Here is an 18,185-nt window from a genome sequence, read left to right on the forward strand (position 1 = left end):
GTGGTACCTCGGGTTAAGTACTTAATTTGTTCCGGAGGTCCGTTCTTAACCTGAAACTGTTCTTAACCTGAAGCACCACTTTAGCTAATGGGGCCTCCTGCTGCTGCTGCGCCTCTGGAGCACAATTTCTGTTCTCATCCTGAAGCAAAGTTCTTAACCCGAGGTAATATTTCTGGGTTGACAGAGTCTGTAACCTGAAGCGTATGTAACCCGAGGTACCACTGTACTCATGTAAAAACACCAGGCAGGCCCCACAAATAACCCAGAGGTGCATTTTAAATAAAAGCACACATTCGACTCATGTAAAAACAAGCTGATTCCCGGACCGTCCGTGGGCCGGATTTAGAAGGCGATTGGGCCAGATCCGGCACCCAGGCCTTAGTTTGCCTACCCATGATATAGATGCTCTCCCCTTTGAACAGCAGCCCTTTCTCAGCTCTAAACTGCTGTGTCAAAGGTAGCTGGAGGGTTATTGCAAATTTCTCAGATGTGGTCGGGTGGTTTTTGCAAAGAGCGTGCTTGGGGAGGGGACTGGGGAAAGCCGATTCAGAAAAGTGAGGGGTGCAGTTTTCTGCCTGCCGGCCAAGTCAATTCCCAAATGAGGACAGGAGTTGTTGTCACTCCGCCGGTTTCCTGGTCTCGTCACTCATCTCTTGCAAACTGAAATTTTCTGAATCAGCCTTCTGGTTTCAGTGGCCTCAGAAAAATATTAGTGCATGAGTCATTTTCGGGCTGGCTTAGCCAGTAAGGGAGCCAAAGATGGCTGGGTTTCCTGGCCCCAGGAGAAAGAGCTGCTGGGTTGAACAAGATCCACAGCAACAGCCACACGTGCGAGGTTTTGCTGTTACGCACATGCCAGGAGGCGGGCGGACACCGGCCCGTTCCCCGCCACATTAAAGCACTCGCTTGCAGCTCCGTCCACAGCAAAACCGCAAGAGGCAGTGTGGCATAGTGGTTAGGGTGCAAACGTGCTAAGACGTGGGAGAGACCCTGGTTCAAATCCGCCATTCAAGCCTGAAGCTCATTGGGGTGACCTTGGGGCTGTGATAGGAATTTTGAGGTCTTAGGTATATGTTAAATGTTCATAAGTGTACCAACCAAGCACGTACATAGATCAGCACGGGAAGACCGACCTGGAACCATTTTGATTCCCAAACTGACCAAATGTTTTCTCTGCAAGGTCAAAGGAAAATGGAAAAGCCTCCCCATTGTCTTTTCCTTCACAAATCCTGTCTTAAGGGTATGTCTGTGTTTGAATAGGGTGTGAGCCTGTGACATGGCCCAGGAACTAAGTACCGTATTTTTCACTCTATAACACACACCCGACCATAACACGCACGTAGTTTTTAGAGGAGGAAAATCCGTAGGCATGCCACCCGTAGGCATTCCCTCCATAACACGCACAGACATTTCCCCTTACTTTCTAGGAGGAAAAAAGTGAGTGTTGTGGTGCAAAAAATATGGTATTTATCATTACAAAAAGACTAGCCAGGCCCCCCAGGCAATCCAATCAAGTAACCTGCCAGACAGGAGATAAACAAGGACAGGAGAAAAACAACATTCAAATTTCTGTTTTAGACCGCCTTTCCTGTGATGTAGGTATGATGTACAGTGGTGCCTCGCAAGACGAAAAGAATCCGTTCTGTGATTCTCTTCGTCTAACGGTTTTTTCGTCTTGCGAAGCAAGCCCATTGACAGATTAGCGGATTAGCGCTATTAGCGGCTTTTAGCGGCTTATCTGCTGATCGGATCAGCTGATAAGCGGCTTAGCGGCTTAGAAAAGGGGGGGGGAAGGAAAAAAAACCAGCAGGAACTCGCAAGACATTGTTGTCTTACGAAGCAAGCCCATAGGAAATTTGTTTTGCGAAGCACCTCCAAAACGGAAAACTCTTTCGTCTAGCGAGTTTTCCGTCTTGCGAGGCATTCGTCTTGCGGGGCACCACTGTATCTGAGGGGTAGTCTTAGGTTACACTCCTTCTGTGGTGTTATGTATGATGTTTCTGGGGGTGGTCTTGATCTACAGGGTGGCAATTTTTAAAGTCTTTATAAGGCCTTGTGCGCCATTTTGCTGGGTTCCTCCTCTCTTCTGCGGGTGAGGGGAGCACCCTGTTGCAACAGTTCAATAAAGATCAGGCTTACTAGCTGCTTTGCTTCTCAATATTCTCTGGTTGGCCTCTGTTATTCTCTCCTACCAATAGGGAACCCACTTAAGGACTCTATATGGGCTCTTGGATACCCCATAAGGGAAAAAGGGCAGATTTTTGTTTACAACCAGGGCCAGGCACTGTCTCTCTCAGCTTAGCCTACCTTGCATTGTTGTTGTGTTGGGATTAAGTGAGGAGCGCGTGCGAGGGGTGGGGAACAACGTACCCCACCTTGAGCAATTTGGAGGGATAGAAATGGAATTAAAACAATAAAACCATGTTTCAAATAGCTTGGGGGTATGCAGTACAAAAAAGTGGGGAACCTCAGGCTCAGAAGTCTCCCCCCCACCCCAGTTTTCTATGTGGTCCGTGGAACTCCCATTGCCCAGGTCATGCCCCCCTCTGGGCTTTCTCCACACCCTCCATGAATGCTCTCCCAAGTCCTTGAACTGTGATTATGCCTCTTGCTTGCCCAAAGTTTACTTGGAAGGTTCAACAAGACAGCATCTGCTGGGATAAATCCTTGAACTGTAACAGCAACAACAACATTTATGTCCTGCCTTGTTTATTTACTTATTCATTGCGCCCCATATTTTTCTCCAAAGGAGCTCAAGGTGGGATCTGTGTTCCTTTCTCCCCTTCATCATTTAATCTCAACCACAACCCTGCGAGGTGGGTCCCTAAAGGTCACCCCAGCATGCTTCATGGCTGTGTGGGGATTCGAACCCACGTCCCTCACACGTCCTAGCCTGACACTCTAACCCAGGGGCCAGCAAGAGATGATAGTTGAAAACCCCATACATCAGTAAACCTTTCCAGCATGGGGCCGGTCCCTCAGACCTTGTGGGGGGCCGGATTATTATTTGGGGGGAGGGAAATGAATGAATTCCTATGCCCCACAAATAACCCAAAGATGGGTTTTAAATAAAAGGACACATTTTACTCATGTAAAAACATCAGGCAGGCCCCACAAATAACCCAGATATGCATTTTAAATACAGTGGTGCCTCGCAAGACGAAATTAATTCGTTCCGCAAATTTTTTCATCTAGCGAATTTTTCATCTTGCAAAGCACGGTTTCCCATAGGAATGCATTGAAAATCAATTAATGCGTTCCTATGGTCAAAAAAAGTCCAAACAAAGCCAAACTTGGTACAAGAGTTTATTAAGTGCTCTTTAAAGTCACACATACTGTAAAGAGCATTTCAAAATTCAAACCCAGAATTTTTTTAAAAAAACAGCAGAGTGGCCCAATGGTCACAGAAAATCATAAAAATGCAGAAAAAACCACAAGCTTCCAGATTCTTGCAAACCCCTCCCCAACTGTTCCCCCAGCCACCCAGCACACAGAAATTCAAATCCAGATTTTTTTTAAAAAAACAGCAGAGTGGCCCAATGGTCACAGAAAAATCATAAAAATGCAAGAAAAAAACCACAAGCTTCCAGATTCTTGCAAACCCCTTCCCAACACCAAGTCCTTGAATTCCAAACACCCCAACCCAAAATCCAAAACCCCCCAAAAAAGTTTTAAAAAGCTTAACTTACCAAATGGCTGCAAAAGTAGTTTTGGAAAAGCTTCAAAAATCACCAAAGTCTTTAAAAACCTCAAAAAAGGCTACTATGTACACTGCGTTCTATGAGTTGCTCCTCAAAGTCAAGTCGCAACTGTATTAACGGTGTTAACAAAAAGGATACAAACTTGCAAGACGTTTTCGTCTTGCGAAGCAAGCCCATAGGGAAATTCGTCTAGCGAAGCAGCTCAAAAACGGAAAACCCTTTCGTCTAGCGAGTTTTCCGTCTTGCGAGGCATTCGTCTTGCGGGGCACCACTGTAAAAGGACACATTCTACTCATGTAAAAACATGCTGATTCCCAGACTGTCCGTGGGCCGGATTTAGAAGGCAATTGGGCCGGATCTGGCCCCCAGGCTTTAGTTTGCCTATCCATGCTCTAACCCCTATGCCACACGGCGGTTCTCCTCCTCTCTGATTGGATGGCCTGTGGACAGGTGTGCCTGACTTTTGTGTGTGGTTCTTTGTAAAAAGGTGTTGTTCCACCTGCTTTTGGCCCTGACCCCGCCTACCGGTGGCAAACAGCTCATTGTTGTTATTGTTTAGTTGTTTCTGGCTCTTCGTGACCCCCTGGACCAGAGCACGCCAGGCACTCCTGTCTTCCACGGCCTCCCGCAGTTTGGTCAGACTCATGCTGGTAGCTTCGAGAACACTGTCCAACTATCTCATCCTCTGTCATCCCCTTCTCCTTGTGCCCTCCATCTTTCCCAACACCAGGGTCTTTTCCAGGGAGTCTTCTCTTCTCATGAGGTGGCCAAAGTACTGGAGCCTCAGCTTCAGGATCTGACCTTCCAGTGAGCACTCAGGACTGATTTCCTTAAGAATGGAGAGGTTTGATCTTCTTGCAGCCCATGGGACTCTCAAGAGTCTCCTCCAGCACCATAATTCAAAAGCATCAATTCTTCTGCGATCAGCCTTCTTTATGGTCCAGCTCTCACTTCCCCTATGCCACACGGTGCTTCTCCTCCACTCTGATTGGATGGCGTGTGGACAGGTGTGCCTGACTTTTGTGTGTCGCTCTTTGTGAAAAGGTGTTGCTCCACCTGCTTTTGGCCCTGGCCCTGCCTACTGGTGGCAAACAGCTCATAGACTCATAGAATGGTAGAGTTGGAAGGTACACCAAGGGTCATCTAGTCCAAACCCCCACCGAACGCGCAAGATTTGTCCACAAAGGACTACAGCCTTTGAGCTGAAAACAGGTAGTCACCCCTGTAACGGAGACCTCCACAGAGAGGGATCCTTTATGCCTTTCCTCTCCTTGATATATTGCACATCCGGGCTCGAGGAATCAGGCCTGGAAGTTGTCTTGCATGCAGAAGGTTCGATCCCCAACGGCATCTCCGGGTAAGCCTGGGAATGCCTCCCCCCTGAAACCCTGGAGCGCTGCTGCCAGTCAGAGTGGACAATACTGAGCTGGATGGACTCATTATGAGGCAGCTTCCTCTGCTCCTTTTAAATCCTATATTCACAGCCATGAGGACTAGAATCTTACGTTATCTTTTGAAGAAGCACCATAGCATGGCAGCAAAAGGAGCTGCCTTCTATTTCTGTGCAAAACCCAGACCTAACCCTAGATGTGGGATGCGGGTGGCGCTGTGGGTTAAACCACAGAGCCTAGGGCTTGCCGATCAAAAGGTTGGCGGTTTGAATCCCTGCGACGGGGTGAGCTCCCGTTGCTCGGTCCCTGCTCCTGCCAACCTTGCAGTTCAAAAGCATGTCAAAGTGCAAGTAGATAAATAGGTACCACTCTGGCGGGAAGGTAAACGGTGTTTCAGTGCACTACTCTGGTTTCGCCAGAAGCGGCTTAGTCATGCTGGCCACGTGACCTGGAAGCTGTACACCAGCTCCCTCGGCCAATAAAGCGAGATGAGCACTGCAACCCCAGAGTCGGCCACGACTGGACCTAATGGTCAGGGGTCCCTTTACCTTTAACCCTAGATGTGCAGTTGCTCACTGCTAAGCGGCACTCGGCACACGCTCCAGGGCACTCTCACCTAGCTTAACATTTTATACCTCCGCAAGTGCTTCAAGTACAGTGGTACCTTGGATTACAAACACTTCAGGTTACATACGCTTTAGGTTACAGACTCTGCTAACCCAGAAATATTACCTCTGGTTAAGAACTTTACCTCAGGATGAGAACAGAAATCGCACACCAGAGGCGCAGCAGCAGCGGGAGGCCCCATTAGCTAAAGTGGTGCTTCAGGTTAAGAACAGTTTCAGTTTAAGAACGGACCTCCGGAATGAATTAAGTACTTAACCTGAGGGACCACTGTACAGTCATGGTTGGAGAGGTTGCCATGTTCTCTCTCCTGCTAGGGCTCTTGCGCCTTTAACAAGCCAGGCCAGATATCTACCCGGACACTGAGGTCCAGCACTGAGGGCCTTCTGGCGGTTCCCTCCCTGCGAGAAGTGAGGTTACAGGGAACCAGACAGAGGGCCTTCTCAGTAGTGGCGCCCTCCCTGTGGAACGCCCTCCCACCAGATGTCAAAGAGAACAACAACTACCAGACTTTTAGAAGACATCTGAAGGCAGCCCTGTTTAGGGAAGCTTTTAATGTTTGATGTATTACAGTATTTTAATATTTTTTTGGAAGCCGCCCAGAGTGGCTGGGGAAGCCCAGCCAGATGGGCGGGGTATAAATAATAAAATATTATATTTTATTATTATCTTCGATCGAGGGTGTCTAACCTGTAGACCAGGCTTCCTCAAACTTGGCCCTCCAGATGTTTTGAGACTACAATTCCCATCATCCCTGACCACTGGTCCTGCTAGCTAGGGATCATGGGAGTTGTAGGCCAAAAACATCTTTGAGGAAGCCTGCTGTAGACCAGACATCGGAGAGCCTTGCTTCCCAGCAGCCAGACATCTCAATGGTCAGCAATGTTTGGAGAGCCACAAATCTGCACCACCCACTCCTGCTTAGACCATTGAGGCTGGAAAGGCTCAGAATAAAAACCACAATTCTGCTGTTAAGTGGATATCTTAGATTAGATTAACAGAGATGTACTGAGTGTGATTAATCTTGTGTTGCACCCCTTACATGATGACAAAGCTGTGTGCATGTCAGGACTGTGTGCAAACCCTCCTGACTGTGGATTTCCTTGCCGACTGGTCAAAAGAGCTAAATATGTTTAACTTGGTAATATGCTTAGCCTGGGAGTCATTTTGGACTCACAGCTGTCCATGGAGCCGCAGCTCAGTTCTGTGTTCAGGGCAGCTGTGAATCACCTCCATTGGGTATGGAGGCTGAGACCCTACTTGCCCGCAGAATGTCTCGCCTGAGTGGTGCATGCTCTGGTTATCTCCCGCTTGGACTACTGCAATGTTCTCTATGTGGGGCTACCTGTGAAAGTGACCTGGAAACTACAACTAATCCAGAATGCGGCAGCTAGACCGGTGACTGGGAGCGGCTGCCGAGACCATATAACTCCGGTCCTGAAAGACCTACATTGGCTCCCAGTACACAATTCAAAGTGTTGGTGCTGACCTTTGAAAGCCCTAAATGGCTTCGGTCCTGTATACCTGAAGGAGCGTCACCACCCCCATTGTCCAGCCTGGACACTGAGGTCCAGCTCTGAGGACCTTCTGCTGGTTCCCTCCCTGCGAGAAGCGATGTTACAGGGAACCAGGCAGAGGGCCTTCTCCGTAGTGGCACCTGCCCTGTGGAACACCCTCCCACCAGATGTCAAACAACTATCTGACGTTTAGAAGACATGTGAAGGCAGCCCTGTTTAGGGAAGTTTTTAATGACTGGTGTTTTAATGTATTTTTAATCTTTTGTTGGAAGCTGCCCAGAGTGGCTGGGGAAAATAAATTATGATGATGATGATGATGATGATGATGATTAAGCAAAATAAATGAATTTGGAACTACAGTGGTACCTCGGGTTACATATGCTTCAGGTTACATATGCTTCAGGTTACAGACTCCACTAACCCAAAAATAGTACCTCGGGTTAAGAACTTTGCTTCAGGATGAGAACAGAAATCGTGCTCCAGTGGCGCAGCAGCAGCAGGAAGCCCCATTAACTAAAGTGGTGCTTCAGGTTAAGAACGTACCTCTGGAACGAATTAAGTACTTAACCCGAGGTACCACTGTATGAAACAGTGTCAGAAACAAAAGGGCATGTTCAGAGTGCACCCCCCTGCCCAAGAAGGACCTTCTGTATAAGGTTGTTCCACAATATAAGAGCAGCCCTTATTTTGTTTTACGTTGGGTGGGGGAAACGGGGCTCTTTGGATGCTGCCAAACCACAATTCCCATCAGGCCTAGCAAGCACACTCAGCAGTGGGGGATGATGGGAGCTGTAGTTTAGCAGCATCCAGAGGGCAAAATGTTCCCCATACCCAACATGGGAAGTTGCCTTCAATAATGATGATGATGGAACCACAACACTGGTCCTCCTCGCTCATTCCTATCCTAGATCCGTAGAATTGTAGTTTGAAGGGATCCCAATGGTCATTGAATGGCAATGCATTGAAAGCCCATCTCCAGTGGCTTTTAAGCACATCCAGTGCATGTTCTTTCCCTCAAAGGATTCTGGGCATTATAGTTTCACACACACACACACACACACACACACACACGGCTCTTCAAAAAGTGACAGGTCCCAGCAAACTTTCCCAAACTACAGTGCTCAGAATTCTTTCGGGGGGGGAGGGAGCGGGGAGGAAATGCGCTTTGAAAGTACAGTGGTACCTCGGGTTACATACGCTTCAGGTTACAGACTCCGCTGATCCAAAAATAGTGCTTCAGGTTAAGAACTTTGCTTCAGGATAAGAACAGAAATTGGGCTCCGGCGGCAGCAGGAGGAGGCCCCATTAGCTAAAGTGGTGCTTCTGGTTAAGAACAGTTTCAGGTTAAGAACGGACCTCCGGAACGAATTAAGTTCTTAACCTGAGGTACCACTGTACAAGCACCTCACATCCACCCTCTCACCAGCAGCAGTTCTTGAGTTTTTCCAAGCATCGTTCTCCTCCCACCCTACCTAGAGACACCGGGATCAAAGCTGGGGCGTTCTGCATGTCAAACAGCTGCAGGCTCATTCCTGATACTTTGTTGGCTTCCTAGAGGCACCAGCGCTGGACCGGCAGACCCCTGATCTGACCCAAGAGGGTCTTTCTTACATTTTTGGGTGCCTGCCGGCCAAGGGATTGTCTAGACTCTAGAGGACACCCATCTCTCAGTTCCCCCCTGCCCAAAAAAACCTGGGCAAGATTTTTTGGAATAAAGTCAGGAGAAGGGGCTTACGTTTTAGAGTGAGTTGGGCCACTGGCCATCTAGCCCATTGCTGCCAGCACAGACTGGCAGCAGCTGTCCAGGATCTCAGGCAGGGGAGATTTCAAGCCCTAACTGGAGCCTGAGCCTGAGACCGTCTGCATGCAAAGCCGGTGCTCCACCACTGAGCAAAGAACGTGAGGCGAGCCCACAGGGTCAGGATTAGGCCAAAGGCCCATCTTAGTCCAGCATCCTGTCCTCACAGCCATATGGGAAAGCAGGATTCAGGCGCAAGATCCCTCCTGTGGTTTCCAGCAACTGGTCTTCAGAAGCATCGGACTTTTAGAAGACACCTGAAGGCAGCCCTGTTTAGGGAAGCTTCTAATGTTTAACAGACCACTGTACAGTGGTACTTCGGGTTACATACGCTTCAGGTTACATACGCTTCAGGTTACAGATGGCACTAACCCAGAAATAGCGCTTCAGGTTAAGAACTTTGCTTCAGGATGAGAACAGAAATCGTGCTCTGGCGGCAGCAGGAGGCCCCATTAGCTAAAGTGGTGCTTCAGGTTAAGAACAGTTTCAGGTTAAGAACGGACCTCTGGAACGAATTAAGTACTTAACCCGAGGTACCACTGTATTTTAATACTTTGTTGGAAGCTGCCCAGGGTGGCTGGGGAGACCCAGCCAGATGGGTGGGCTATAAATTATTATTATTATTATTATTATTATTATTATCATCATCATCACTGTCTCCGACCGTGGAAGGAGAACATGGCCATCGAGCATAGCCACGAGCCATCGCTAGCCCCCCCTCCATGCATTTGTCACTGCCTCCTGCAGCAGCGAGTTCCGCAGTTTAACCACGCGCTGCGTGTCCTTCCCCTAAAAGTGATGCAAGATCCCAGTCCGCATTGCTCAGAAAATGGAGTCTACCACCTAGTAGTGCTCTAAAACCGTGCGATTGGTTTTTCCCCTTCTCAGAAGCATAGAATTGTAGGGGTCCCCAACGGTCATCTAGCCCACCCCACCCCCCAGCAATGCAGGAATCTCGGCTAAAGCACCCATGGCACGTGGCCATCCAACCTCTGCTCAAAAACCTCCAAGGAAGGAACTGAAACCCACGACCGATTCCCCCACCACGTGCGCCCGATCTTAAGCCGCGCGGATGCCTCACCTGGGAAGGCGGCGCCGCCACCCTCTGCAGAACCAAGAGGAGGAACAGCAGCCACGTAGGGCGACTCCAAGCACCCATGGCGACTCCGGGTCTCTCTCCCCACTTCTTCAGAAAAGGGAGGTGGGCAGAGCGAAGGCCGTCCATCTGCCCGCCCGGCGAGGAGAGCGCAGGGCGCAGGGACCTCCCCAAAGCGCGCGGGATCTGCGCCGGGTGAAAGAAAAGAATAAAATCAACTCCGGGGTTGGGGGTGGGGCGTTGGGGATGCGGTCAACCTCAGGACTCCGCCCTGAGGGGCCTACATACAATTAACTTTTTTAAAATAAAAAAAAACCCCAAGGTCTGCGGCCATCCTTGCCTGAGAACGTGGTTTCCAAATCACACATCACAGGCGCTTACCGGTAGCTTATCTCCCGCCTTTCCCGTTATCTGCCTCAGTTTGCCTCCTGTGAAATGGGGACAAGCCTATCCAGGGTTGACCGGTCAGGTATTTTGGGGGGGTTGTTGTTTTTTTTAAAATAAAAAACGCCCTTTGTTTTTGCACGCTTTTAAACCAAGGAGTGTGCGCGATTGCGAGGGAGGGAATCTTTGGCCCTCGCAGATGCAGTTGGATTTCAACTCCCAGCAAGCCAGCATGAGCAATGGTTAGAGCGCGGAGTGTTTGTGATGGGAGGTGAGATCCAGCGTCATTTAGGGAGGGTCATCAGTGTCTCCCCTGCCTCGGCTTAAAAGGCAGCTGAGGTCTGCCGGCTGCCTGCTAGTCTCTCCGGCTTGCGGAGTTGTCACCTGCTATTATTTTTTCCAGATAAGGTTGCGCTTAAAGAAACAGAAAAGTGCTATTTTGAAGCCCTCTTTTGTAAAGGAAGGGCTGTGGCTCAGTGGTGGAGCACCCGCTCTGCATGCAGAATATCCCAGATTCAACCCCCCCCCCCAGCACCTGCCGACTAACACCCTGGAGAGCTGCTGCCAGTCCGTGCAGACACCACTGAGCTTGATGGGACCAAGGGTCTCATTCCGTGCGATGCAGCTGCTTTGTTCTCTCTCGTTCCCCCTCCTTTGCAGCAAGTAATCTCTTATGGCAGGCAGCGTGTGGCGAGGCTGGACTGATAACAGAACTATTTGGGTGTTATTTTCATTTCTTAAAGGGTTTTTTTTTAGGGGGGGAGAAAGTCACGCCTTTTTTAAAAAAAGCGTCGCTATTAAATGACTCTGCCTTTTGTAATGTGTAAGATCACACACACCCAGAGAATATTTATGCTTAAGTGATACACTTGTAATGAATAGCAAGGGTTGATGGCTGGTCTGGAGCAGTCTCATAGTTGGCTGTGGGTTCATTTATTTAGTAATGCAAGATTGGTTGGGGGGCTTTCCCTGCTGGGCCAGACTGAAAGGGTCCAGCGTCTTGGTCACACAGTGGCCAACCAGGACCCGAGCTTTAAGACCACTTACCTGCAGCCATTCACCAACAAAACTGTCATTTGGGGGTAAACTGCCTCTAAATATGGAGGCTCCATCAATTTGGTTGTGGCTGACAGCTGGGAGAAAAGCAATGACAAACCTAGACAGCATCTTAAAAAGCAGAGACATCACCTTGCCAACAAAGGTCCGTATAGTTAAAGCTATGGATTTCCCAGTAGTGATGTATGGAAGTGAGAGCTGGACCATAAAGAAGACTGATCGCCGAAGAATTGATGCTTTTGAATTCTGATGCTGGAGGAGACTCTTGAGAGTCCCATGGACTGCAAGAACATCAAACCACTCCATTCTGAAGGAAATCAGCCCTGAGTGCTCACTGGAAGGACAGATCCTGAAGCTAGACTCCAATACTTTGGCCACCTCATGAGAAGAGAAGACTCCCTGGAAAAGACCCTGATGTTGGGCAAGATGGAGGGCACAAGGAGAAGGGGACGACAGAGGACGAGATGGTTGGACAATGTTCTCGAAGCTACCAGCATGAGTTTGACCAAACTGCGGGAGGCCGTGGAAGACAGGAGTGCCTGGCGTGCTCTGGTCCATGGGGTCATGAAGAGTCGGACACGACTAAACAACTAAACAACAACAACAACTGCTGGGACCAGTGGTCCTACCTTAAGAACATAAAAGCCTGAGGTTAGAATCAAAGAATTTATAGAGTTGGAACGGGATCTTTTGACCAACACGGGGTTTGAACCCACAAGCAGGACATGAGTGCAGCGCTCTCCAGACATGTGATTCCCAGCTGCTGGTATATCCAGATTTTGCCCTTGTTCCTCAGGAAATTTCAGGAATTATATCTCTGGGATGGGAGCAGGATAAGGGATCTGCTAATGACACAGCAATAAAACTGCTAGCCCATTCGCCAAGCTTAGCAGGGTCTGGTTTGGTTTCAAAATGGGATGTTGAGATCCCTGCATTGCAAGGAGATTGGACTAGATGACACCAACAGTCTTACGATTCTATGAACTCTCAGTACCCTTAGCAGTTCCCATGATTCTTTGAGGGAAGCCATGGCTGTTAACGAAGGGGTGTCATGGTGCCTTGAATGTGATTGATGCCTTACCTATGTCCTTCGTCAAAAAGCCCATTGCAACCCATGCTTTGCAGAGGGAGGGAGAGGCACTGTGGCCTAATGATTAGAGTGTTGTGCATGTGATCAAGGGAAATCTAAAAAATGTAGTACAGTGGTACCTCGGGTTAAATATGCTTCAGGTTACAGACGCTTCAGGTTACAGACTCTGCTAACCCAGAAATAGTACCTCAGGTTAAGAACTTTACTTCAGGATGAGAACAGAAATCGTGCTCTGGCGGAGGCCCCATTAGCTAAAGTGGTGCTTCAGGTTAAGAACGGTTTCAGGTTAAGTACAGACCTCTGGAACGAAATAAGTACTTTACCTGAGGTATCACTGTATAAGCACCGACAACTGGGAAACACTGGCCTACGAGCGCTCCAGTTGGAGAACAGCCTTTACCAAAGGTGTCATGGGCTTTGAAGACACTTGAACTCAGGACAAAAGGGAGAAACATGCTAAGAGGAAGGCACACTTGGCAAACCCTCACCATGATCAACTCCTGCCTATCTCCCCACTGTGGAAGGACGTGTGGATCCAGAATTGACCTCCGCAGTCACTTACGGACTCGCTGTTAAAACCGTGTTTATGGAAAACAATCTTACTCGGCTATAAGTGATTGCGGAAGAAGTACCGTGGTACCTCAGGTTACAGACGCTTCAGGTTACAGACTCCGCTAACCCAGAAACAGTACCTCAGGTTAAGAACTTTGCTTCAGGATGAGAACAGAAATCGCATGGTGGCGGCGCGGCGGCAGTGGGAGGCCCCATTAGCTAAAGTGGTACCTCAGGTTAAGAACAGTTTCAGGACCTCCAGAACGAATTAAGTTCTTAACCCGAGGTACCACTGTAGTTGTTTTGATAAGGAAAGCTGAAAGAGGGTGATAGAAGAGCATAGGACCAAACTCCTTGGAGCCAAGGTCCCTCCAGGACACCCCCCCCCCGTAAAATTTTTGAGGAAGCCACACAACCCCAGTTGATGGGCATTGCCATTCAAATGGTGTTTGTGCACCATGTCTTGTGATTGATTATGCGGAGTGGGGTTGGCATCCCCTGACAAGAGTCTTGCTGCCCGATTAATCCCGCATCCTGTTTTCGCACTGGCCAACCAGATTCCTGTGGAAAACCCGTATGCAGGACCACAGCCCAACAGCAACTTCCCCCTCCTACAGTTTCCAGCAATTCAGAAGTATTATTGCCTTTGACAGTGGAGGCAGAGCATAGCTTTCACGGCTAGTAACTATCAATAGCCTTATTCTCCTCCATGAATTTGCCCATCCCTCCCTCTTTCTTTCTTTTTTATAATAATTTTTATTGCATTTTTGACTTTATCATAGTTACAATTTCCATACATAATTCAATAAACTCAAATATTGCTCTATCCGAGCATCGACCTCCTCTCGCTCCTCTTTCTGACTTCCATACATATTTATTCTTAGCATTTCTATAACCACTTTTTTACCTTCTCTCATATTTTTTTTAAAAAATTCCCCTCATTAAATGTAAACCAGTTCCTTATAATCACATGACAAAACATTTCAACTCAAAGCTACAAACGTTTTCAGATGTTTACAATGCTCTTTCATATATAATACAAATTTGCTCCAGTCCTTTTGAAACAGTTCGTCGCACTGATTCCGGGATCTTCCCCGTCAGCTTTGTAACTCTGCATATTCCACCATCTTACTCCGCCATTCTTCCACTGTTGGAAGCTCCTGTGATTTCCATTTCTGAGCCAGAAGTATCCTTGCGGCCGTTGTGGCATACATAAACAAATTCACATCTTTTTTTGGAATTTCATCTCCAATTAAACCTAACAGAAACACCTCTGGTTTTTTAAATTGAAATTGTATTTAAAGATCTTTTTTAATTCATTGTAAATTAGATCCCAATAGGCTTTCACCCTGGTACACGTCCAACACATATGATGGAAGTTCCCCTCCTTCTTACATTTCCAACAATTTTTATCCTGATTTCTATACATTTTTGCCCATCTTTCAAGGCCATCCAAGTTGCTGGCCTCCTGCAGTGGCGAGTTCCACAGTTTAACGGCGACGGGCTGCCAAGTGCAGGGCTTCCTTCCATCCGCCATGAATCATCCGTCGCTGAAGATTGCAACGAAAGACAAGTTTGAAATTGCAACTGAAGGTTGCAAACAAAGGAAGGGTAACAAAAAGAAGTCTAAGCATCTTTAGTGCCAAGTCATGAATTCATGGAGGACAAATTCTGATGAAGGGATGCAGGTGGCGCTGTGGGTTAAACCACAGAGCCTAGGACTTGCCAATCAGAAGGTCGGTGGTTCGAATCCTCGTGACGGGGTGAGCTCCCGTTGCTCGGTCCCTGCTCTTCCCAACCTGGCAGTTTGAAATCATATCAAAGTGCAAGTAGATAAATAGGTACCTCTCCGGCAGGAAGGTAAACAGCGTTTCCGTGTGCTGCTCTGGTTCGCCAGAAGCGGCTTAGTCATGCTGGCCACATGACCTGGAAGCTGTACACAGCTCCCTCGGCCAATAAAGTGAGATGAGTGCCGCAACCCCAGAGTCAGTCACGACTGGACCTAATGGTCAGGGGTCCCTTTACCCTTTACCTTTACAATTCTGATGAAGAGTAAAATTAATCAGAGGTGTGGCCAGAGAGAACCAATCAGAGGTGCGGCTGGAGATTTGACGTGTGAATGGGGTTTCATGTTCAGAAAAACACAAAAAGAGCAAGAATTCAGGTGGGGGCTTCCTCTCTGCGTGATTTCTTGCAACTTTTAGCTGATGTATATTTTTGTCTTTCCCCCAACAGCGGCTTCTACGAAAGCACGCTCTCTTAATGTTTTTGAGAGATTTCACATTTCCTTGTGTGGTTGATAATAGGCCGCACAGATACTAGATTTTCTGTGGGTCCGCCCCCCCCTTGCTTTTATCAATTTTGTAACAGAAAGTGCCTACAAATCATAAATGGCAAACAACAGGAGAGGAATCCCCAGAACAAGAATAAAGGTAAGTTAAAAACTAAACAAGATCTAAAGGAAAGGTCGACATTTAGTCCGATTATTTCTGTCTCTCTTCACGAGTTCCAGCATAGGAATGGCAAAATACCAGAACGTGGGACAGTCAAATTAAAATCTGGCAGTGTAAGTTTTTCCCAATTACTTATTCTTCCAGTCTTAAATTCACTTCTCCACTAAGATAGGGCATATAAGATAAAGGGCACCATTCGTCAGTTAATTTTAAATAAATTTAAATTTTGCATAACACTTTCTTTTCTGTTTTTTCTGTTCTTTTTCCCTTCTGTAAGGTGGTTTGAGAGAAAGTATGGTATAAATTCATTAAAGCAAAAAGTAAAATAAATAGATGAAAACCCACATGTCTAAAGGATACCATGTTCTGATTCAAAGTGAGAATGCAATGAAGTGGGAAGAGAAAAACTATTAAGAATTATTCAGCTGGCAACATTTGTTGAAATGCAGCCAGGAATTAACAGTAGAAAAACGAACTTTTTGTTTGTCATCTCCTGACCTTTCTGTTTTCAATCATCCCTTTTCAAGGAACCCACAGGGCAGTGAGTTCAGACCTTATCCACAGTTCCTATCAAAAGAAAGACAGAAATCTCTGATTCATCCATTGCCAGGGCGATGCTTTTGTGGCATCATCAGTTACTAGTTCGGTCAGCGGCATCCCACACATTCCCTGTTCCTCAAAATGCTTCTCAAAGCTTTCCAATCAAAAAAGGAGTTGCTTCTACACTCCCACGCAGCTGTCCTGAACTCACATGGTTAAGGCAGCATTCCCCACATGGACTATAGACTGCTGTGTGCTGCTGCCTTGAGACATTTATAATTTAGGAATTTGTTCAATAAATCAATAAAAGCCTGTGGGCTGTTCGTGTTCAGTACGATTGCACCAGAGTGTAGAAGGAACAAATATTTCATTCACTATAAAATGGCACTTGGGATTTATCAATGGCCTCAGTTCTGCCTGTTAATTACCATCTTTGGCAGTCAGTGCCGAAACACAACCTGGTTGTTACATTTTAATTACTTTACTTTTGTGTGTGTGTGTGTGTGTGTGTGTGTGATCTATAAATATTCTTATAAATATTCAAACCCCCCCCCAAAAAAAAAACAGGCCCACCTACACAAGAGAGAGGGAGAAACAGCCTTGATGGTGTTTTCAGAAGTATTTTAATATATATATACAGTATATGAAAAATCAGAGGCACCATCTGTATCTGTGTGGTGGCATTTGCTTCTTTTAAACTCATGGTTGCCCTCTGGTGGTTTAAATAAGTATATCTATTAAAATAAAGTAAGATTTCTTTTTATTTTTGAAAAAAGGAGTTCCCAGAGAGATTGTGGGTGGTCAATTTTTAGTCAATTAAAAAAGACTTTTAATGGACGCATCTAACCCTAGGGTGGCAAACGTCCCACCCAGCCTTCCAAAGGTTGTAGCTAGCTAAATCCTACTCGTGAGTAGACGCACCAAAATTGACAGACCTAGGTTAGACATAGGAACACGGGTGGCGCTGTAGTCTAAACCACAGAGCCTAGGACTCAGAAGGTCGACGGTTCGAATCCCCGCGATGTGGTGAGCTCCCGTTGCTCGGTCCCTGCTCCTGCCAACTTAGCAGTTCGAAAGCACGTCAAAGTGCAAGTAGATAAATAGGTAACGCTCCGGCGGGAAGGTAAACGGCGTTTCCGTGTGCTGCTCTGGTTCGCCAGAAGCGGCTTAGTCATGCTGGCCACATGACCCGGAAGCTGTACGCCGGCTCCCTCGGCCAATAAAGTGAAATGAGTGCCACTACCCCAGAGTCAGCCACGACTGGACCTAATGGTCAGGGGTCCCTTTACCTTTACCTAGGTTAGACATGCACAGGAATTTCAATGGGTCTGCCCTGGGTAGGGCAGGCATTGAATAATACCCTTTTCCACAGATAATTGGCATGGAAAAGCCAAGAGGGGCTATGGTGTGTGTGCACGTGAGAATAGAATCATAGAATCATAGAGTTGGAAGAGACCACAAGGGCCATCGAGTCCAACCCCCTGCCAAGCAGGAAACACCATCAGAGCACTCCTGACATATGGTTGTCAAGCCTCTGCTTAAAGACCTCCAAAGTAGGAGACTCCACCACACTCCTTGGCAGCAAATTCCACTGTCGAACAGCTCTTACTGTCAGGAAGTTCTTCCTAATGTTTAGGTGGAATCTTCTTTCTTGTAGTTTGGATCCATTGCTCCGTGTCCGCTTCTCTGGAGCAGCAGAAAACAACCTTTCTCCCTCCTCTATGTGACATCCTTTTATATATTTGAACATGGCTATCATGTCACCCCTTAGCCTCCTCTTCTCCAGGCTAAACATGCCCAGCTCCCTTAGCCGAATATGGGCTGATACCTCTCAGTTCTGCCCCTGGTGAATATGTGGCCCTTTGTCCCACCCCCAATGAACTGCTTGCAGCCCTAAGGTGGTTGTACCCAACTAAGTTTTACTCAAGAGTAGACCCTCTGAAATGAATGGAACTAAATCATGTCCATTAACATCAACAGGTC

General features: G+C 47.4%; 1 protein-coding gene and 1 long non-coding RNA gene across 2 annotated transcripts in view; one reads left to right on the top strand and one right to left on the bottom strand.

The window, feature by feature from the left end:
• Window positions 1-10,206, bottom strand: part of TNFRSF8 (TNF receptor superfamily member 8) — a 36,678-nt gene extending 26,472 nt beyond the window's left edge. Inside the window, exon 1 of the mRNA XM_082230207.1 lies at window positions 10,113-10,206. Within this exon, the coding sequence (XP_082086333.1) occupies window positions 10,113-10,190 (78 nt within the window). The 5' untranslated portion in view covers window positions 10,191-10,206. The remainder of the gene's footprint in view (window positions 1-10,112) is intronic.
• Window positions 1,497-18,185, top strand: part of LOC309536582 — a 221,452-nt gene continuing 204,763 nt past the window's right edge. Inside the window, exon 1 of the long non-coding RNA XR_014221645.1 lies at window positions 1,497-1,599. This is a non-coding gene — a long non-coding RNA (uncharacterized lncRNA). The remainder of the gene's footprint in view (window positions 1,600-18,185) is intronic.

Source organism: Podarcis vaucheri (assembly GCF_965113315.1).
Source record: "Podarcis vaucheri genome assembly, chromosome: 7".
Lineage (NCBI taxonomy): Eukaryota > Metazoa > Chordata > Lepidosauria > Squamata > Lacertidae > Podarcis > Podarcis vaucheri.